A 24,058-nucleotide genomic window follows, 5' to 3' on the forward strand; every position below is an offset into this window, starting at 1 on the left:
GCATACGATCAAAGACCTGTTGCTGGATACCTATTATAGCCCTTGAAAATGGAACATGGACCAGGTGTCATGATTAACCCCTCTCTTTGCTTGCAGTGCAAGCTGCCGAGCTGCTTAATGGTGCTGGTTATTGTAATGATTTTAATGTTCAGCCAACACAAACCATGCTGTTGTTCGGTTGGCATATCATTAGGAAGCCAGTGTGGTCCAGGGTGAACGCAAGTTAAAACTAGCCAGCGATTCTTAAAGCAAACCTGCAGCTCCTCAAGGGGAATCTAGAGGTTATTGTGACCCTTTGAGCGAGTAGCCTGCAAAGTTTTCAGAGATCACGTGAAAAGTTTTCACAATGCACAGCCACAGATTGAAGGCATCATGACTACCATTTGGACGCCAAACACGATTTCACATGAATCACTTCAGATGATTATACCAAAGCTGTTTTTTTCCAAGAATAGAATTCCTTTGAGATTACATGATAGGATAGATATCCTGAATTCATAGGATCCATATCACAGAAACAGGCTATTCGGCCCAATGTATCTACAGTATGTCAGTGTTTATGCTCCACTTAAGCTTTCTCTAGTTGTTTTTCTTCATGCATATTTATGAGTATTACATTGTATTCCTCCTATCCTCATGTTTGCCCAGCCACACATAAAAGCTTCTATACTATTCATTTCAAAAACATTCCCAGTGCTAATGAAGAAACAAAAAACTGCAGATGCTCGTCGACTAAAAAAAAAAAGGGATACAAAGTGCTGGAGCAACTCAGCGAGTCAGGCAGCATCTCTAAAGAACATGGACTGTCGGTGTTTTGTGTCGGGACCCTTCGTCAGACCCTTTCTTACCCCCTGTGGTAATGAGTTCCTGACTCTTTGGATTAAATTAATGCTTAACTTTCTCAGTCGGGTCTGATAATGATGGCCTCCCCAGTCCTCCACACAAGCGGGAACATTCCCTCCACATCTTTATCAAAACCCTAAATAGTTTTAAAAGTCTCTATTCGATTGGGTTTCACATGGATTTTTTTTTGTTCAAGAGGACAGAGACCCAGTGTACTCATCTTCCCTTGACGCAATTCTGGAACATCCCAGTGCTCTCTTCTCCATAACTATAGTCTAACCATGATTTGATGCAGGTTTAGCGAGACTTCCCTACCTTTCGATTCTATTCTAGGAATTAAATGGTTTCCTTTTTATGTAGGCTTGCTAATCCATGGCTCAACCTTTTGTGATTCACGTATTTGTACCACAAGATCGCTTTCGAAAAATCAACAAAATGTATGGGAGAAGATCACAGGAACAACGGTGACAGGGAGTGTGAGCGGGCATGGGAAAGAGCAGCCGCCAGCAGGCCTTGCCAATTCAATGAGTGAGCAAGTGTGTCTGCTCAGCGCTCTACCCAGCCCCCGATTGTTACGCCTTGGGGAGTGCCGTTTGCCGAGAGAAGCACATGGAAAGGCCCTGTTCCCACCCAGTAAAAGATGCCTGCTGTCTCTCAGCAGCAAACTAATCCACCCCCATTCATTTGGCATCCCAAATGCTCGTCTTTAGGTTTAGGTTTAGGTTTATTATTGTCATGTGTACCAAGGTACAGTGAAAAGTTGCAAACTGCAAAATATCTTTGCAGTCTTTCAGGATTTTTGATTCCTAGATGCTCGTTGCCATAATCTCTTTTACATCTACTGACATTGCAGTCTTTGCCCTGTTCTAAGATTGCAGCAGTTGGAAAATTTCAGTGAGGAGATTATTATTTCAGAAGTTCATAAGTTATAGGAGCAGAATTAGGCCAATTGGCTCAACAAGTCTACGCCACCATTCAATCATGGCTGACCCCATTCAACCCCATTCAACCCCATTCTCCTGCCTTTTCCCCATAACCCCTGATACCCATACTAATCAAGAATTTGTCAATCTCCGCCGTAAAAATATTCATTGACTTGGCCTCCACAGCCTTCTGTGGCAATGAATTCCACAGATTCACCACCCTCTGATTCAAGAAATTCCTCCTCATCTCCTTTCTAGAGATACGTCCTTTCATTCTTAGGCTATGGCCTCTGGTCCCAACCTCCCCCACTAGTGGATACATCCTCTCCACATCTATCCAGGCCTTTCACTATTTGATCACCTCTCATCTTTCTAAACTCCAGCAAGTGCAGGCCCAATGCCTATTTAACTACCCAAGAAGGAGATTTACCTACTGAACTCTGAAATAATGTGACATTCTAATAGCAGCCTTTTTCTCACTTCCTTCCACTTTCAGCAATTTATTCCGCTCTGCACAAACCTGATGATTCTTCCTGGGATTACCCTAATTAGTTTGTGCAGTACTTCTGATGTTAGTAAAAATGTTCTCTTCATCTGGCACTGACTTTTTACATTTTGTGAATCAAAACAATAATACCCCACTATTTTAGGAATGATAGTAATTGCTGACCTGCGAGTCTTTAATGATCCCTTTGGAAAACACTGATGTTGTGTTCCGTTTGAATGCTTGCTTACTATGGACATGAGTAGCTGGTAGAGCTGGTGCCTCACAGCGCCAGAGACCCGGGTTTGATCCTGTCCTTTGATACTGTCTGTGTGGAGTTTGCACATTCTCCCCTGTGACCGCATGGGTTTCCTCTGGATATTCTGGTTGCCTCTCACATCCCAAAGAAATGTGGGTTTGGAGGGTTAATTGGCCTCTAAAAAAAATCCCTTTCTTGGATGAGAAAGTGGGATAACATAGAACTAGTGTGAACGGGTGATCAATGTTCGGCATGGACCCGGTGGGCCGAAGGGCCGGTTTCCATATTGTATCTCTAAGCTAAATGACCTAGAGCAATGAGCTTCAAAATGGAAGTGGTGGTATAAAATCAGCACATTGTTCTGATTTACAGCACAATCTCGCAGACATTTACCATATGTGTGCACTTGTGCCTGTCGCTCCATATGGTTCAAGCATATTTTGTTTCCTAAAGGTGCAAACACATCACAGATACATTTGGAACCCCAGCAGCACTTAGCACACAAAATGGAAACACTAACTGACTTAAGTTCTCATCTTGAGGGTATTGCAAAGGAAGCATGATGAAGAAAGTGTTCCAGAAAAAAGGTAGAAATGCTTAACATATCAGGCGTAACTGTTGAAAAAGAAACAGTTATATTTTTCAGGTTGAGGATCCAGTTTAATTTCATATTTCCATACTGTTTTGGTATTTCGTTAAAAATTGTCATTGTCACGAATGATGGTCTCATCGTTCTATAATCACAATCAACAGCATCAGTAAAATCAGTAAAATTATTCAGTAAAATTCCCCCTCCCATTCCCAATCTGACCTTTCTGTTCCGGGCCTCCTCCATTGTCAAAGTGAGGCCCAGCGCAAATTGGAGAAACAGCACCTCATATTTCACTTGGGTAGTTTACACCCCAGCGGTATGAACATTGACTTCTCTAACTTCAGATAGTCCATGCTTTCCCTCTCTATCCCCTCTCCCTTCCCAGTTCTCCCACTAGTCTTACTGTGTCCGACTACATTCTATCTTTGTCCCGCCCCCTCCATTGACATCAGTCTGAAGAAGGGTCTTGAGCCGAAACGTCACCCATTCCTTCTCTCCTGAGATGCTGCTCTCCTGAGTAACTCTCCTGGAGTTACTCCAGCATTTTGTGTCTACCATCAGTAAAATTAATGTGTGGGCACAAGGAACTGCAGATGCTGGTTTACAAAATAAGTCACAATATGCTGGAGTAACTCAGTGGCTCTGGCGGCATCTCATGAGAACATGGAGAGGGGACGTTTCTGGTTGGGATTGTTCTTCAGGCTGATTGTAGTAACGGGGAGAAGGCTGGAAGAGGAGAAGTGTAGGACAAAGCCAAGTGCGTGGAGTTGGATGCAGGTTTTTTTTGATAGGCATATGGTTGGACAAAGTCCAGAAATGAAAAGACAAAGGTGTGAGATAAGGGTAGGAGTGCCAATTGTGAAGAGGCAGGAATATAGGGGGGAGGGGTAGGGGAGAAATGGGTGCAAGTCCAGGTCGGCACATGGAAGAGAAGGGGGGGGGGGGGGGGTAGTTACAGAGACCAAGTTTTGTATCTGATTGACCAAAAAACTGAGGACCCAGACATTCCAAACACATTAAGTGATCTTTTTATATATGTGAGTAGATTGGGGTGTGGAGTTCACAATTAAATTTTCCCTTCTTTCCACCTAGCTAATTTAAATTCTTTCTGGTGGTTATTTCACAAAATAATATATTATGGAACTAACTATGTCATTAAGCTGGAAAGAGTGCAGGGAAGATTTATGAGAATGTTGCCAGGACTCGAGGGCCTGAGCAATAGGGAGGGATTGGGCAGGCGAGGACATATTGTTCCTTAGAGCGCAGAGGGCTAAGGGTTGATCTTATGGAAGTGTATAAAATCATGAGCGGAATAGATAGGGTGAATGTACAGTCTTTTATTCAGGGTAGGGGGTGCAAGAACTAGAGGACATAGGTTTAAGGTAAGAGTTAATAGGAACCTGAGGGACAACGTTTTTACTCAAAGGGTGGTGGGTATATGGAATTAGCTACCAGAGGAGATAGTTGAGGCAAGTCCAACAACAACATGTAAAAGACTCTTAGGGAGGTATATGGATAGGATAGGTTTAGAAGATGATGGGGCAAATATGGGCAAATGGGACTAGTGTAGATGGGGCATCGTGATTGTCATGGACAAGTGGGGCTGAAAGGCCTGTATCTGTGCTGTATGACTCTGTGACTCTAACTTGCAAAATGAAAAGTTCTGCAAGTTCAAGTCTATTAATGATTTTTGTCTTGAGTTTCTTTTGCCTCATTTATTTCATCGCAATAAAGTGTAAAAATATCTTATGGATGATATATGACATTTCTGATAGAGATTAGATATCCAAAATCCAGCTATCTGAAACCAAAACTGCCCGAAAATAAGACATTTTTGAAAATATTCTGTTTTATATTTATTTCATTCTACTGTGAACTTATTGTTCAAATACTAGGAAGGTTCAGCGAGGTGAAAGTTCTTGTTGATGCAGAAGGTTAGTTATTGGCTTCACTGCTTTGTTGACAGTGGTAGACTGGTCTAGTTCCTTTGCTGTTGTGTTGATCTGAATGACCATTGACCCGTCTCAGCCTGAACCACCTGAACTCTACCACCTTTGTAATTTCCTGTGTTTTCTGCCATCGCATTAATGTCAAAAGGTCAGAGATACCCCTGTGTGCAGCACTGCAAGAAGGAAGCCTAATGGGTTGTCTGTAATCAATAAATTTAAACTACTGTTGAAATTGGATAAAGGCTCAGGAATAAGTGGAGCATGTGCAGGCATTGACACCATTTATGACTAGATCAAGAAGATTTTTTTTCCAAAAATGATATACATAAATAAACAGATGAGAAACTATCTACAAATTTTAAATGATGATTTAGACAGCGGTGATAGAGGGAATGTAACAGAGATTTGTTGTGGATGCCATTAAATGGCTAATTTCAATTTAGAATGCTGATTGTCTCCACGATGAACTGCAATGAACTGAGTGTTTCAAGTCCAAGGTGGTTAATCATATTTAAAGGCATCATGGAATAAGGTAATTAGAAATGTTTGGAGATGAAGCCTCAGTGGATTTTGCCAGTAATTGCCAATGAAAATCTTTCTACTGGGTAAATCCACATTGCCATTGAGATATCCATACATTTGCATTAATTACCATGGAAAATCTTAACTATGGCTGATGAAAATTTACTGAGGAAGTGCAATTAAACCAAAAGATACATTTACTATGCTGGGGTTTGCAAGTATGGGTCAATATACACAGGAAAAGGCCAGCGTTCAAAATGTTACAAGATGGGAAGTATATTTTAATTTCATTAATTTACTGAAAAAAGAGCATGGGTCATCAGATAGATTTGTTTGGATTGATTTGAGAGGCACTTTTGTTCACAAATCTTGTCAGTTCATTGAGGTTGAAGAAAAGTCTTGTTGTTACAGGTTGTTGAATGAACCCTGAGAAGAGCTCCAAATGCTATTGTGAAAGACACAAGGTCAGGCAGCGTCTGTGGAGGGAATGGACAGGTTACGTTTCAGGTGTGAGGAAAGGTCCTGACTTGAAATGTTGCCTGTACATTTCCACCACAGATGCTGCCATACCCGCAAAGTTCCCCCAGCACTTTGTGTTTTGCTTCTGTGAAAGACAATGCATTTCTCATATTTTTTACTCCAAATGTACCATTTTTGGTACAACTAATGAACCAAAGAATTTTAAGGTCCATGTAAGTTTAAATACAAATTTATGAGGCATTTGTTTAAGACTATGAATTAAGACCTGCAGATGGAAGGGTTAAATTAATGATATCCAATGAAGAACGCCAATGGGCTGCTGAACATGTATGGAACCAAGTGATTGAAGGTACAATTACTAACATGCCCTGTGACTGAGACTATGGTTCTTGCTCATGATGAAGTTGCTAATTTTGAAGAATGTGTGTTGAAAGAGGAGAAAATGAATTTGGAGCAGTTAGATTTTTGAAAAGGGTTGACTTCAGAAGAAAAATTAATTGAACAGCATTGGCAATGATGCTCCCATTGTTCACACACAGATGGTGAAATTGTGAAAGGGGTTGTACATCTGAAGGAGAAAGATAAAACAGTGAGGTTGATGAAAAGCAATGGTGATCAAATAGAGAAGGGTTTCTAGATCAATGCATAAACACATGTGAAGATAGATATCGCAAAAGCCCTAGGACAATAGAGCTTTAAAACCAAGTAAGAGATAGGGCGGAACAAGATTCAAGGAAAATTTATCAAGGGTAAGTCTCACAACCAAATGAAATTACCTGATTTGTTTAGCAAATAATCCCAGTGGATTGCTATTGACCTGACTCGAACTTTAATTGCAATAGCCTGATGTAAATAACCCATATCTTTCTTTGGAAGTGGATAATAGGAAGAACGTTTGGGAAATTTTCAGTAGTTTCAAAATTCATGCATACATTGTCAAAAATCCAGGAAAATCTAAAAATCCAGCAGGCTCAGTCTCAAGGGTGTCAGATTTTGGATATACGACTCTTGCAGTGCTATAGGTTAATATCGCTCTCTTTCTCTGGCGTTCATCTTGATTCCACCTCCTCAAAATGAGCTAACTATTGGACTGCTCATAAACTTCTCTCTGATTTGAAGTAATGGAAGGAGCTTGCCATCAGAAGCTAGCACTAGCTTTGGCCTTTGGAACACCCTTCAAGTCTAACTGTGGCCAATGTTTTACAACCCGTAATTTAAAATCAAGCTTTTGAGTATTTATGCATGGGATAATAGTGGGCAATGGCTTTGGTATATTCCAGGCAAGTTAATTTTCACAAGTTCCATCTCAGTGTCAGTGTCGGTCAGTGGAATATTAAGGAGATATTGTATAAATCAACTCTCAGAATATGTTCAATGCAGCCTGAAGAGCTTTATTATGAAAATCTAGACATGTGGTTATAAAAGAAAACACAATAGCAGCAGCCAGACAGGAAATAGAGAATTGATGTTGTTAAGTGTTTTCATGGTTGGTGGAGGAATGGAATTAGAGTACAAAGGGTTCAATGCAGGGACCACATTTGTTTTTGACATTAATTGTTGAATGAACCCAGCAGTTCACTGCAAGATCTGGTATATCTATTTCTTTGATGGCTTCAGAAGGTCACTTTAGTTCGAATAATGCAGATTGTGACATCTTATATTAATTAGTACATCACATAGATGTAATAGTCTCCCCACTGCCACTTCCATTTGGGGGATTTCAATTATTATGAAAACAACTTTCTTGGGTTCAAAATACGTTTAGCGTGTCTCCTATAAACTTTATGTCAATACTTAGAAAAATCCATTCAAGTTTTGATTCCCTGTTTATTCCATTAATGTTGTATACAGCCCACCAAACCGCGGTAGGGAGGTTGGGGATAGCATCAAGCAGGAAATTAGGGGTGCGTGTAGCAAAGGTACAGCAGTTATCATGGGTGACTTTAATCTACATATAGATTGGGCCAACCAAATTGGTAGCAGCGCTGAGGAGGAGAATTTCCTGGAATGTATACAGGATAGTTTTTTAAACCAATATGTAGAGGAACCGACTAGAGGGCCGGCCATCCAAGACTGGGTATTTTGTAAAGAGGAAGGATTAGTTAACGATCTTGTTGTGCAAAGCCCCTCTCGCAACAGTGACCATAATATGGTGGAATTCTGCATTAGGATGGAGAGTGACACGGTTAATTCAGAGACTAGGGTTCTGAAGGATTACATAATTGATGCATTTCTAACATAACGCCATTCGGCTATTAAACACTACACCTCAAATAAGCACTGAACTAGACTATTATCGTTATTATTGCACTATTATTGTTTGTTCTTTGTATGTACGTAAGTGTGCGTGTATATCGAACTAGTGTGAATATATATATATTTTTTAAAGTATGTATATATACATACACTAAACTTTTTTTTCTCGTTTATTATATTGTTTACAGTACTATGTTTACATATTCTGTTGTGCTGCTGCAAGTAAGAATTTCATTGTTCTATCTGGGACATGACAATAAAATACTCGTGACTCTCTTGACTCTTGATAACGCTGTCAAAAATGGAAATCAGAACCTTCCCTTGAAATTGTCAGACAAATGAGGTATCAACAAGGAGCTTAGGTATACATAAAATGTTCTGGAAATAACAAAATCAGAAAACATTAATTGGGATGTAAGCATTGTACGGATGCAGATAATAACTGTGCTTAATAGAGGCTACATAGAATTTGAAACAATGAATAATTTCCTTTAATAATGTTATGTGGAATCCAGCCTTCTGTTAGTATTTGCTCAAACCATGCTCTAATGTAGTTTAGTTTTAGTTTAGAGATTCAGCATGAAAAAAAGGCCCTTTGGCTCACCGGGTCCATGCCAGCCATTGATTACCTGTTCACACTAGTTCGATGTTACCCCATATTCTCATCCACTCCATATGCATTAGGGACAATTTTACACAGGCCAATTGATCTACAAGCCTGCACATCTATGGGACGTGTGAGTAAACCGGATCACTTGGAGGAAATCCACACAGTCACAGGGAGAATGTGCATATCCTCACAGACAGCTCCAGAGGTCAGGATCGAACCCGGGCCTCTGACTCCACGAGGCAGCAGCTCTACCAGCTACACCACTGTGCTACCCTGAAAATCAGACTCTTTTAATTGGGATGAAAGCATTGTAGAGACACAGATTACAACTTTGCTGAATAGAGGCTTTCTTTTAATAATTTGATGTGGAGTACAGGAATCCAGCCTTCTGTCTATATTTGCTAATACCATGCTCTATTTTCCTATATTGATGAAATTATTTGTTCTTGCAGACGACTACAGTGAAGAAGAGGAGGTGCATTCAATGGGTTACAAAAGGTTTGGTGAGTATTGATTACCATGAGTGTTTGCAAAAGTAGTCAATGTCAGGAGCTTTTGCTAAAAGAACAAAACCCCATCAGCAAGTACAGAAGATACATTTAAGACGGCATTAACAGAATTGTTTTTGAAGTGAGTCATGCAATCAGGACCTCTTTCCTAAATTACATCCAGAGTATGTTTATGAACCTTAAATCAGGTATATCTGGAGAAAAGAGATTGAACTGTAATTTAAGGAACATCACAAGACAATAACTCTAAGATTGGTTCTGGAATACTGTATGTCTATACTCCAACTTGATAAACAAAATTGAAGTGATGAATCTTACAGTCTATATATATTTCAGCAATCAGTACATTTCACATAAGTGAACATTTTTTTGAGCTTGACATTCTACTTCTATTCTGTTATGTTTCCAGAAGTATGTTTCATTCACTAGGCATTGATTTTCTGGAAAATCAATGCCTGTTGTCCTGAGTTTGCACAAGAGTGGCAGACAGTTTGGTACAATGTGTCTTTGTATCATTGAAGCAATTTTTAAAATTTTCGCAATAACTCGAATAAACTTTACAGTAATAATGTTATAACCACACTGAAAAATTTAATACAGAAACAGATGCTAGGTTTGATACCATTTCACAGTGGAGATCTGATTCTAGCGAATACAATATTGTGAGCTTGCTTAAATTATTTTGTCATTAGAAGTTAAACATATCTATTAAGAGTGAAATAGTGAGAGTTTAGGGCCAATGCTTCCTGTAAAGAAGAAAGCTAAAGTCAAGTCTTGGGAAACCTGCACCAAGGATATTGAGGGTTATGTCACAGATGGAGTATTTTGTCCTATTCTGGTCACCACACTATGATTGCACTGGAGAAGGTGCGGAGGAGGTTTACCAGGATCTTACCTGAGATGATGTGCAACGGGTGGTCTAGGTTTGTTTTCCAGGAGCGGGGAAGACTGATATAGAATTGAGAGGAGCATAGAGAGGGTAGATAGTCTGATGTGTTAAGACATATGCACATGTGCTAACAGTTTCATTGCCTGATGAAAATCAATGCAGTGAAAGTCTAGAGTACATTCCCCATTTTGTATTCTGATGCCATGAATTATTAGCCCCCTTGATAATGGTGAATGTTAGGTGTTTTTTGTAATTATATGCAGTTCTGATTAATGAACTGTGTCATATGTTCATGTGTCATGACTCCATGTGACCATAAGGGAAAGTGGCACATTATTGAGATACTCACGAAAATGGTATTCTAGGCCTTCCTTGCCAGAGGTGTGAGGAAAGGGCCTGTCCCACTTAGGTGATTTTAAGGCGACTGCCGGTGACTAGGCTGTCGCCGAACGTTCGCCGGGGTGTCGCGGGCATGATCGTGAGGAGTCTTCCAAAGATCGTAGTGGATCTCGGCGCGTCGCTGAGAAATCAAACGGTTTGAAATCTCTCGGCGACAGCTGGCTTGTCGCCAGGCATCGTTGCTTATTGCGGTCGCTGTCGCATGCTGTCCTCAGGTTGATAGGTTCTCTTAAGATACATTTAGAAGCACCTAATATTAAAATAAGTTAAGTAATTTCAAAATACCATAAAATGCTTGTGTTTAACCAATGTATTTACCGTCAGGACATTTGACAGGTAGATTGGAGGCGACAGTTTGACGGTCAGGTAAGCGTGGGAATTTTCGCAATGTTTATGGCCATCAGCCATTACATTTAAAATGGGCTTCAAACCCAGATATTCAACCCAGAAACCAGATATGCATCTCCCTTGCATTTTCAAAGAATGCCCACACACTTTTCACAAAAATCCACTTAACCACTTTTTAAATTATTTCTTTAAATACAGTAAATACAGTAAATCCAGTTTATGCCTTGTTACAGTGAAGCTTGGTTTTTAAGTAACCCATACAAGGTGTTATAGTTCAAAACTCTCAAGTACTTACCGATTTGTCAGTGATTTCAGCGAAAACCAGGATGCAGGAGAAGCATTGACAGCGTGGGAATTTTCGCGATGTTTCAGAAGACGCTGTAATCTCGACCTGACTCGGCATGGTCGTGGTCATTGTCGTCGGGTAAAAGAAAGATTCGGCGATCTGCTACGACTTTGACAGTCGCCGGCCGGCAGTCGCCAAAAAGATTGCCTAAGTGGGACAGGCCCTTAACTGTGGAATATGTTTCCTGTGATGAGGTAAACCGCAGCCTTTAAGTTCTGCAACGGGGCACCAAACAAATGCACTATCTTTTCTTCAAAAGTGCATGTTGTTAAAGTGACACCCATCCAGGAAACAAGGTAATATTGTATAAACTGCTATAGTTCTTCCTGAAGATCATTCTGTTGAATTTCTTCTAATTAAAGTTGGTTCCTATCATTTCATCGAGCAAGACCTTCACAGTTGCAAGTGTGCTCACCAATCCGAAATGCACACTTATTGGCTTGATTGGCTGCATTTGCTGCAGAATGTGCACTGCATCAGATGCTTTCCAGATTTAATCTGGAAATTCTAGTTAGCCTCAGAATAAAAGGACATAGCTTTAGAAAGGAGATGAGGAGGAATTTCTTTAATTGGAGGGTGATGAGTCTGGGGAATTCAATGCCACAGATGGCTGTGGAGACCAAGTCAATGGATATTTTTAAGGCCGAGATTGCTGGATTCTTGATTAGGGTGTCCGGGGTTATGGGGAGAAGGCAAGGGAATGGGGTTGAGAGGGAAAGGTAGATCAGCCATGATTGAATGGCAGAGTAGACTTGATGGGCCGAACGGTCTAACACTGTTTCTATAACTTGTGAATTTAATTTACTGAAAGATAGGAGAAAGCTTCCTCAAATGCTAATTTCTATTGTTTGTATCATATGTTGTATATACGCTGTTTTAATCTGCATTGCTTTAGTGTGCATGGTCTACTTGGAGCCAAATTAAGTGGATACACCAAGGGTGTAATTTAGCATATTAATCTTATCTCAGAGTCGTACTCTATCCGGAAAGCCCATAAAAGGTTTAAGTATATAAATCTGCTCTAGGCATTTCTCTAACCTCATCTACTGCTTCCGGTGTTCCCAATGTGGCCTCCGTTACATCGGCAAGACCAAGCATAGACGAGGCGACCATTTCGCTGGACACTTACATTCGGTCCACCAAGTCTCATTGGATATCCCGGTTGCTGAACATTTTAACTCCCCTTGTGGCGTGGTGATAAGCCCAAATTGAAGGCGAGGAGCCAGGTGTTTCGGGAGGAATTTCATTTGCTGTTGTTCTCTTGTCCAGTCTGGTCTGCAAGAGAACGATCGCGCCTAAACCCCTGCCCTTTATCCCTGTAGCTAAGGGCCGCCCCCGGACTAGTCCATTCCCGTGCCGAGGGGTTCGATAGTGGAATGGCCTGACCCTTGGGAGCCGCCACGGCCGAGGCTGGGCAACCCGCACCGGCTGGTCAATGTCCAAATGTGCCGGCTTTAACCGGTCAATCGACACGGCCTCTGGCCGGCCCCCCATGTCCAACACAAAGGTTGTCTGTCCGTGCTCCCACACCCGGAACGAGCCATCATACGGCCTCTGGAGCGGCGTCCGGTGGGCGTCACGGTGCAGGAAAACATAGGGGCAGTCCCGGATGGCACGTGCGGGTGGAATGTCCAATGGCGGGACGTCGGCATACCGGAATGAATGTTCGGCAGCGAAGGGGGCAGGACGCTCAGCTCCGCCCCGGTCGGTATCCACGAGGAAGCGGCCCCTGGAGCGCCGATCCCAGGCAAAGAGGTGGTGAATCTGGCTGGCCGTCGCGGGGACTTTTGGCAGCCGGCCCCGGCGTTTCCCGGGAACCTGCACGGCTGGCGGCATTGTCGGGCTGCAGCACTCCAGCGCTGGTGGTAATAGCACCAGTGCCTCCTGCTGGTGCTGCCTGAAGCCTGCTGGTGCGGGACTGCAGGTGTGGGACCCACAACGGCCATGGGGGGCGATCTCACAGGCCTCCAGGGCGCAGCTGTCACTCCTTCCACAGCTCCCCCGCCCAACTGGAGAAAATCGGGTGCTGCCGGAGTGACGGCCAGCGTGCTGACGTCATCCCGGCGCGCCATCCACAGCGCGTCAGCGTGCGTGCCGAGGGCTCGGGTGTCGGCGAACGAGGCATCGGTGAGCTGCCGGTGGATGTCGGCCGGCAGCAGATGCAGGTAAACGTATTCAAACACGAGGCATGGCGTGTGCCCATCCAGCAGCGCGACCATCTCATTAAAGAGGCTTGATGGTCGCCGAGGCCCTCCATATGAAGGAGACTGGCAGCCCGTTCCATCCGGCTGAGCCCGTAAATCTGGAGCAGAAGCTCCTTAAGGCCGAGGTATTTATCGGCGGCTGGCGGGTCTTCGAGGAACTGAGTGACTTCTCTGGCCGTGTCCTGGTCAAGGGCCCCCGCCAGGTACAAGTAGCGGGTGTCGTCTGCAGCTGAAATTGGGCCTCCGCCTGCTGAAACCAGACGCGAGGCCGGGCGGTCCAGAACGTCAGTAGTTTAACGGAGACCACGTCGAGAGACAGGGCCCGGTCGGCCTGTGAGGCGGACGGATCGGTGGCTCTGTCTTTTGACTCCATTACGACACCAATGGAGCATCGGGGTCACCAATGTGGCGCGGTGATAAGCCCGAAATGAAGGCGAGGAGCCAGGTGTTTCGGGAGGAATTTTATTTGCTGTTGTTCTCTTGTCCAGTCGGGCCTGCAAGAGAACGATCGCACCTAAACCCCTGCCCTTTATTCCTGTAGCTAAGGGCTGCCCCCGGACTAGTCCATTCCCGTGCCAAGGGGTTCGATAGTGGAATGGCCCGATCCTTGGAAGCCGCCACACCCTTCCCATTTCCATATCGACCTTCAGGTATGGGCCTCCTTGGTCAGAGTGTGCCCATCTGGAGGAACAGCACCTTACATTCCACTTCGGTAGCTTACAATCCAACGGTATGAACACTGAGTTCTCCATTCTTAGATTACACCCCTCCTCTTTTCCTCAATCCCTTTCCTGTGTCCCACCCTGGTGTGCACCGATTTCTCCCACTATCCTGTCCTCCTTTCCCCTTTCCCACCAGTCCTTTTCCATTTATATCCCTCTCTCTGGTTTAACATTTCACTCCTCTCCTCTCCTTATCAGACACCCTCTTGTCTCCTTTTCATCTTTAGCCTTTGTCCAGCCATTTACCAATCAAACTCTCCTCACCTGTATCCACTTGTCACTTGGCTTTGTCCTTCCCCAACCTCTTTTCCAACTTTCTTTCTTCCTACTAGCAGTCTGAAGAAGGGTTCCGACATGAAACGTTGCCTATCCACAGCCCTCAGAGATGCGTCCTGACCCGCTGAGTTATTCCAGCACTTTGTATTTTTGAAAAACATGTAGAAGTTCCATTTAGCAATTTCAAGTCTCCTCCAACGACATTGCCTCTTCAAAAATTCTGCCATCTTTGAAAAAGTGTTTCTTATCCTTTCTTTTTATTCCATATTTTGGGAATGCTACGCTGCTAACTTGACCAAAAGAGAAATAATTATGCTGCCAGTGGGTAATTTTGTCATACTTTAAATTTTGATCAAGCGACTGTGGTAAAACACAAGGAATTCCAAAGAAGTTTCTACATTTCTGAACAGAGAGGGTCTGAGAAAAAAAATCTCTTGTGTGCAACTAAAGCAGTTATCTCCAAGATCCCTGCAGCTTTGTCAGCTGTCACATAAACTGTTCAGTGAAACCACAGCCTTATTTCCGATCATTATATTCATGCCAATGTAAATGACAGAATGTGGGAAATGTGCACTGGAAAGTTTGCGTTGATGTACGTTAAGCTCGAAAGAATGTGATCTTTCAAAGAAGCAAGAATAGAAAAAATCTTCGAAATTATTTGCTGAAGCAAATAGTAGAATTTAATTTTCAAAAATTATTTGCAAAAAAACAAAGTGCAAGAGGAAGTCGACTAAGCCTGTTGCCAATACTTTGGTCTTTCTTGCTAAACTCATTGGGGCTACCATTGAAAAATAGTGAATCATACAATTATGGTCACATTTTTCAAACCGTTTTATTTTTATTGGAGTGGTGCAGCTTTCTGTTGGTATTTCAAGAAAAATATTAGAATACTCCAGTAACATGAACATTTACGTTAGATCACTGAGTCTTCAAAGTCATTGCCGGCCGAGGTTTAAGGTAAGTAAATAATGTGGATATAGACTTCTAACACATTTTCTTCTGATTAAACATAAAGCTAAAGGGAACATTTTGGAACATTTTCAATCCCAAGACATTAATTTATTCATATGGAACTTGCACTGGAAATGTAAACACGTGCACCTCCCTAATGCATTCTCTGAGATACTGGAAAATAGTGCAAAATAGTCAATTTAAACTATCGACAAGACATCTTTATTAATTAAAGAGGTTAAAAATGCCAGGCAGCATTCTTATTGAAACTTTCCTCCACACAGGCTGCTTCTGAAATTGTTGTAACCTAGGTTTAGTTTTACATTTAGAGTTATTATTGTCACGCCTACCAAGGTACAATGAAAGTATAAGAAAATAACTGCAGATGCTGGTACAAATCGAAGGTATTTATTCACAAAATGCTGGAGTAACACAGCAGGTCAGGCAGCATCTCGGGAGAGAAGGAATGGGTGACGTTTCGGGTCGAGACCCTTCTTCAGACTGATGTCAGGGGGGCGGGACAAAGGAAGGATATAGGTGGAAACAGGAAGATAGAGGGAGATCTGGGAAGGAGGAGGGGAAGAGAGGGACAGAGGAACTATCTAAAGTTGGAGACATCGATGTTCATACCACTGGGCTGCAAGCTGCCCAGGCGAAATATGAGGTGCTGTTCCTCCAATTTCCGGTGGGCCTCAAGGTACAATGAAAGGCTTGGTTCTGCATGCTATCCAATCAAATCAGATAATACGATACAAAGAAACAATCAAGCCAAACCCAAGTACCATAGAAGAACAAAGGAAAATAAATGGAGTGCAGAATATAATTCTTGGCGCTATTGTTCCAGAGACAAAGTCCAATGTTCACAATGGGGTCGAGGTGGTTCGGACAGTACTCTAGCTTATGGAATGACTGTTCAGAAGCTTGATAACAGAGGAGAAGAAGCTGTTCCTAAATCTGGTGGTGCACACTTTCAAACATCTGGTATGTTCTGTCCAACACGAGCGGGGAGAAGAAGGAATGACCTCGGTGGGACAAGTCCTTGATTATGTTGGCCGCTTTTCCAAGGCAGCATGAACTATAGATGGAGTCAATGAGTAGATTATCAAAGGGTACAATTCTTAAAGGGTTGACAATACTGAAAAGGATGTCTACAAAATAATACACACAGAAACGGTAAGATATATATATATATTCCTTTCTGGCATGAAAACACAGAGTGGCAATTAGTGCAATAATATTTAACAGAGTAAGAGATGGTGATCTAAAAGGAAGTCATGTAATGGTGTCAGTAAAGGTAGAAAGGAACATTGAGAGCAGTTTACAGTAGAATTTATCAATAATTCTCCAAGAAATTGACAAAGGTACAAAAAGAGGGTGAGAGTGAGCTTGCACAGAACATGAACGTGGATGGTAAAAACTTCTGCAAGTATGAAAAAGTATATTAGTGAAGCCAAATATGTTCTTTACAGTCAGAAATAGGAAATTTTATACAGTGGAACAAAGAAATGGCAGAGGGAGTAGGCAATTGTACTGGTTCTACATTCAGAGATGAGTATACAAATCAAATAACCTCAGAAATTCTGGTGAACCAAGAGTCTAATGAAAAGGAGAAATGAAAATAATGTTATGTTAGTTAAATAAAGCACTGGAGATATTAGTGAAACTGGAAGCCAATAAATCCCAAAGAGCTTATAATTTGCAAACTGAGTATTAAAAGAGGTATCCATGGAAATAGTACAAGATCATACAATCCCTACAGACCGCCACCACAACAGGAGGGTCTGAGAATCCCCTGCCGCTTGTCTGAACAGAGGCCGAGTCTGTTCCCCACCACCAACACACCCATTTGCCTGGTTGAACTCTTTCTCGCATTGCATCATTTATCATTCATCTGCACTTATTTTCTCCACATCAAACAATGGGAACTTGCATGTGCCTAAATTACAGTTATATTTGTGTTGGATAAGTGGAATTGTTTACTTTGCAGTCCTACTCGTGTTTCCTGCCTCGTTTATTCCCCAGTACATCAACCAATGTCACGGGCAGTCACGGTGGTGCAGCAGTAGAGTTGCTGCCTTACAGCGAATGCAGCGCCGGAGTCTCGGGTTCGATCCCGACTACGGGTGCTGTACGTATGGAGTTTGTACATTCTCCCCGTGACCTGCGTGGGTTTTCTCCGAGATCTTCGGTTTCCTCCCACACTCCAAAGATGTACAGGTTTGTAAGTTAATTGGCTTGGTAAATGTAAAAATTGTCCCTAGTGTAGGATAGCATTAACGTGCGGGAATCGCTGGTCGGCATGGACCCGGTGGGCTGAAGGGCCTGTTCCTGCACTGTATCTGTAAACTAAACTGAAAACTAAACAAGGTTTTGGTGCTGTTTCCTGAGTCTCAGAGAACTTGAAATTGTTATCACTTTATCTGCCAAATTTCATCCTGCTCTATCTCTTTGGGTCTTCACTTCTCTTTCTGGATTTCTCTGCCTCAGAAGATAGCCTAGCAACAAGCATTCATTTTTGACCGAAGACAGACACAAAAAGCTGGAATAATGCAGAGGGGCCAGGCAGCAAATCTGGAGAGAAGGAATGGGTGACGTTTTGGGTCGAGACCCTTCTTCATTTGAGGGCGTGCAGCGTAGGTTTACTAGGCTAATTCCCGGAATGGCGGGACTTTCATATGTTGAAAGACTGGAGCGACTAGGCTTGTATACACTGGAATTTAGAAGGATGAGAGGAGATCTTATCGAAACGTATAAGATTATTAAGGGGTTGGACACGTTAGAGGCAGGAAACATGTTCCCAATGTTGGGGGAGTCCAGAACAAGGGGCCACAGTTTAAGAATAAGGGGTAGGCCATTTAGAACTGAGATGAGGAAAAACTTTTTCAGTCAGAGAGTTGTGAATCTGTGGAATTCTCTGCCTCAGAAGGCAGTGGAGGCCAATTCTCTGAATGCATTCAAGAGAGAGCTGGATAGAGCTCTTATGGATAGCGGGGTCAGGGGATATGGGGAGAAGGCAGGAACGGGGTACTGATTGAGAATGATCAGCCATGATCACATTGAATGGCGGTGCTGGCTCAAAGGGCCGAATGGCCTCCTCCTGCACCTATTGTCTATTGTCTATTCATTTATGACCTATGGACTCCCACAGTGATCTTCACAATTCATTATCCCACCTTGACTCCAGTAAGGACTCCATTCCAGGGGCCACAGTTTAAGAATAAGGGGTAGGCCATTTAGAACGGAGATGAGGAAAAACTTTTTCACTCAGAGAGTTATAAATCTGTGGAACTCTCAGCCTCAGAAGGCAGTGGAGGCCAATTCTGTGAATACTTTCAAGAGAGAGCTAGATAGAGCTCTGCACCTGAGCTGGAATGGAACCAATGTCCTAGGGGGAGTGTTTGCTAGTGCTGTCGGGGAGGATTTAAACTAATGTGGCAGGGGGATGGGAGCAGGAGCAGAGAGACAGAGGGGTGTAAAATGAGGGTAGAAGCAACAGGTAGCAAGGTGAAAAGTAAAAGTGGTAAGCAGACAAATCCAGGGCAAAAATCAAAAAGGGCCACTTTTCAACATAATTGTATAAGGGGTAAGAGAGTTGTAAAAACAAGCCTGAAGGCTTTGTGTCTCAATGCAAGGAGTATACGTAATAAGGTGGATGAATTAAATGTGGAGATAGTTATTAATGATTATGATATAGTTGGGATTACGGAGACATGGCTCCAGGGTGACCAAGGCTGGGAGCTCAACATCCAGGGATATTCTATATTCAGGCGGGATAGACAGAAAGGAAAAGGAGGTGGGGTAGCGTTACTGGTTAGAGAGGAGATTAAAGCAGTGGAAAGGAAGGACATTAGCTTGGAGGAAGTGGAATCGATATAGGTAGAGCTACGAAACATTAAGGGGCAGAAAACGCTAGTGGGAGTTGTGTACAGGCCACCTAACAGCAGTAGTGAGGTTGGGAATGGCATCAAGCAGGAAATTAGAAATGCATGCACTAAAGGTGCAGCAGTTATAATGGGTGACTTCAATCTACATATAGATTGGGTGAACCAAACTGGCAGGGGTGCTGAGGAAGAGGGTTTCTTGGAATGTTTGAGAGATGGTTTTCTAAACCAACATGTCGAGGAACCAACGAGAGAACAGGCCATTCTAGACTGGGTATTGAGTAATGAGGAAGGGTTAGTTAGCAGTCTTGTTGTGCGAGGCCCCTTGGGCAAGAGTGATCATAATATGGTAGAGTTCTTCATTAGGATGGAGAGTGACAAAGTCGATTCAGAAACAAGTGTTCTGAACTTAAAGAAAGGTAACTTTGAGGGTATGAGGCGTGAATTGTCCAAGATAGACTGGCGATTGATGCTGAAAGGGTTGACGGTGGACATGCAATGGAAGGCATTTAAAGGTCGCATGGATGAACTACAACAAGTGTTCATCCCAGTTTGGCAAAAGAACAAACCAGGAAAGGTAGTGCATCCGTGGCTAACAAGGGAAATCAAGGATAGTATTAAAACAAAAGATGAAGCATACAGATTAGCCAGAAAAAGTAGCATACCAGAGAACTGGGAGAAATTCAGAGTCCAGCAGAGGAGGACAAAGGGCTTAATTAGGAAAGGGAAAATAGACTATGAGGGAAAACTGGCAAGGAACATAAAAACAGACTGCAAAAGCTTTTATAGATATGTCAAGAGAAAAAGATTAGTTAAGTCAAATGTAGGTCCCTTGCAGTCGGAAACAGGTGAATTGATCATAGGGAACAAGGAGATGGCAGACCAATTGAACAAATACTTTGGTTCTGTCTTCACTAAGGAAGACATAAACCGTCTGCCGGAAATAGCGGGGGACCAGTGGTCTAATGAGATGGAGGAACTGAGGGAAATCCAGGTTAGTCGGGAAGTGGTGTTAGGTAAATTAAATGGATTAAAGGCAGATAAATCCCCAGGGCCAGATAGGCTGCATCCCAGAGTGCTTAAGGAAGTAGCCTCAGAAATAGTGGATGCATTAGTGATAATTTTTCAAAACTCTTTAGATTCTGGAGTAGTTCCTGAGGACTGGAGGGTAGCTAATGTAACCCCACTTTAAAAAAAGGGAGGGAGAGAGAAAATGGGGAATTATAGACCAGTTAGCCTAACATCGGTAGTGGGGAAAATGCTAGAGTCAGTTATTAAAGATATGATAGCATCACATTTGGAAAGTGGTGAAATCATCGGACAAAGTCAGCATGGATTTACCAAAGGCAAATCATGTCTGACGAATCTTATAGAATTTTTCGAGGATGTAACTAGTAGAGTGGATAAGGGAGAACCAGTCGATGTGTTATATCTGGACTTTCAGAAGGCCTTCGACAAGGTCCCACATAGGAGATTGGTGTATAAACTTAAAGCACACGGTATTGAGGGTTCAGTTTTGAGGTGGATAGAAAATTGGTTGGCGGACAGGAAGCAAAGAGTAGGAATAAAGGGTCCTTTTCGGAATGGCAGGCAGTGACTAGTGGGGTACCGCAAGGCTCAGTGCTGGGACCCTAGTTATTTATAGTGTATATTAATGATTTGGACGAGGGAATTGAATGCAACATCTCTAAGTTTGCGGATGACACGAAGCTGGGTGGCAGTGTTAGCTGCGAGGAGGATGCTAGGAGGCTGCAGAGTGACTTGGATAGATTAGGCGAGTGGGCAAATGCATGGCAGATGCAATATAATGTGGATAAATGTGAGGTTATCCACTTTGGCGGCAAGAACAGGAAAGCAGAGTATTACCTGAATGGTGACCGATTGGGAGAAGGGGAGATGCAACGTGACCTGGGTGTCATGGTGCACCAGTCATTGAAAGCAAGCATGCAGGTGCAGCAGGCAGTGAAGAAAGCGAATGGTATGTTGGCATTCATAGCAAGAGGATTTGAGTTTAGGAGCAGGGAGGTTCTGCTGCAGTTGTACAGGGCCTTGGTGAGACCGCACCTGGAGTATTGTGTGCAGTTTTGGTCTCCTAACCTGAGGAAAGACGTTCTTGCCTTAGAGGGAGTACAGAGAAGGTTCACCAGATTAATCCCTGGGATGGCGGGACTTGCATATGAGGAAAGACTGGATAGACTGGGCTTGTACTCGCTGGAATTTAGAAGACTGAGGGGGGATCTTATAGAAACATATAAAATTCTTAAGGGGTTGGAGAGGCTAGATGCGGGAAGATTGTTCCCGATGTTGGGGGAGTCCAGAACCAGGGGTCACAGCTTAAGGATAAGGGGGAAGTCTTTTAGGACCGAGATGTGAAAACATTTCTTCACACAGAGAGTGGTGAGTCTGTGGAATTCTCTGCCACAGAAGGTAGTTGAGGCCAGTTCATTGGCTATATTTAAGAGGGAGTTAGATGTGGCCCTTTTTGCTAAAGGGATCAGGGGGTATGGAGAGAAGGCAGGTACAGGCTACTGAGCTGGATGATCAGCCATGATCATATTGAATGGCGGTGCAGGCTCGAAAGGCCGAATGGCCTACTCCTGCACCTATTTTCTATGTTTCTATGTTTCTATGTTTAATGATAGCGGAGTCAAGGGGTATGGGGTGAGGGCAGGAACGGGGTACTGATAGTGAATGATCAGACATGATCACATTGAATGGCGGTGCTGGCTCGAAGGGCCGAATGGCCTCCTCCTGCACCTATTGTCTATTGTCTATTCTCCCAATTCCGAGGTTCGATCCTGACCTTGGGTGCTGTCTGTGTGGAATTAGCACGTTCTCCCTGTCACTGCATGGGTTTCCTCCCGCATCCCAAAGACACGTGGGTTTGAGGCCTCTGTAAAATTGTCCCTTATGTTTAGGGGTGGACAGAAAAGTGGGATAACATAGAACTAGTGTGAATGGCGGCGTGGACTCGTTGGGCCGAAGGGCCTATTTCCATTTTCTAGCACTACAAACCACTCTCTTTCATCAAATACCACCGTATGTAACCACAGAGATGCGATGCTTGATTTTCTACCTTCACACTATTCGGACACCCAAACAGTCTTTCCGGATGAATCAACGATTCATTCGCATTTCTTCTGATCCAGAGCTTTGCATTAATTGTTCACGAAATGGTCTCCTCTACACTGGAGAAATCAAATACAGAATCGCCAATTGTTTTCACCACGTTCACATGTTATAGGAGTAGAATTAGGCCATTCGGCCCATCGAGTGTACTGCATTCAATCATGGCAGATCTATGCCTCATCCCATTTTCCTGCCTTCTCCCCATAACCCTTGACACTGTTCTAATGAAGAACCTGTTTATCTCTGCCCTTAAAAATATCCACTGACTTGGCTTCCATCGCCCTCTGTGGCAATAAGTTCCACAGATTAACTACCCTGTGACAAAAGAAGTTCCTCCTCACCTCCTTTTTAAAAGAGCGCCCTTTAATTCTAAGGCTATGACCTCTGGTCCTAGACTCTCCCACCAGTGGAAACATCCTTTCCACATCTACTCTATCTATGCCTTTCATTATTCTGTAAGTTTCAATGAGGTCCCCCCTCAACCTTCTAAACTCCAGCGTGTAGAGGCCCAGTGCTGTCAAGCGCTCATCATATGCTAACCCACTCATTCCTGGAATCATTCTTGTAAACCTCCTCTGGACCCTCTCCAGAGCCAGCACATCCTTCCTCAGATATGGGACCTAAATTTTCTCACAATACTTCAAATGCGGCTTTGTAGAGCCTCAGCTTCGTCTGGGTTCAGTATAGAATTATGCAACTTGCTTGCCATTGAGGGAGTACAAAGAAGGTTCGCCAGATTAGTTCCCGAGATGTCATATGTGAGAAGGTCAAGGAGATGAGGCTTTTTGCTCATGAGAGTATAAAAGAATGAGAGATCTAAGGGAATGTGTAAAATTCTTTCAGGGCTCACCACACCAGATGCAGGGGGGATGTTTTCCAAAAAATGACACAAAGTACTGGTGGAACTTAGAGGGTCAGGCAGCATCTCCTGGAGAACATAGGTCGGCAACCTTTTGGGACCAGGATTCTTCAGGCAGATAGTAGTAGGGGGGAGGAAACTGAAAGAGAGGTGGGCGCAGGACAAAGCCTGGCAAGTGATAGGTGGATACAGTTGAAGGAGGTGGGGGGGGGGGGGGGATTTGAGATGGAGAGACAAAAGGTGTGAGATAAGGACATAAGGATAGAAGAGAATTGAAGTGTGAAGCCAGAGGACAGTTGTTTTCCTGAATTGCTGTCGAGAAACGGAGTCCACAGTCCCAGGACAAAGGATAAGATGTTTAGGTCTAAGGTTCGGAGAAATTTCTTCACCCAAAGGGTGGGAACCCCATAGAATTTCTCTCACAAATGACCATGTAGACTATGTTGCTGAATATATTGAAGAAGGAGATAGATAGATGTCTATGCACCAAATGGATCAGAGTGAGTGAGGAACAGGAATGCGTAGTGAACAATGTAGTTGCCTTACATAGAAATATAGAAACATAGAAAACAGGTGCAGGAGTAGGCCATACGGCCCTTCGAGCCAGCACCACCATTCACTATGATC

The 24,058-nt window shown here is 43.2% G+C and overlaps 1 protein-coding gene across 1 annotated transcript in view; it reads left to right on the forward strand.

Moving 5' to 3' along the window:
• colec12 (collectin sub-family member 12) overlaps positions 1-24,058 on the forward strand; it is a 111,464-nt gene that overhangs the window by 4,378 nt on the left and 83,028 nt on the right. The window contains exon 2 of the mRNA XM_078397291.1: positions 9,371-9,421. Within this exon, the coding sequence (XP_078253417.1) occupies positions 9,371-9,421 (51 nt within the window). The remainder of the gene's footprint in view (positions 1-9,370; positions 9,422-24,058) is intronic.

The sequence above is a fragment of the Rhinoraja longicauda genome, chromosome 4 (assembly GCF_053455715.1).
Source record: "Rhinoraja longicauda isolate Sanriku21f chromosome 4, sRhiLon1.1, whole genome shotgun sequence".
In the NCBI taxonomy this organism is placed as follows: Eukaryota; Metazoa; Chordata; class Chondrichthyes; order Rajiformes; family Arhynchobatidae; genus Rhinoraja; species Rhinoraja longicauda.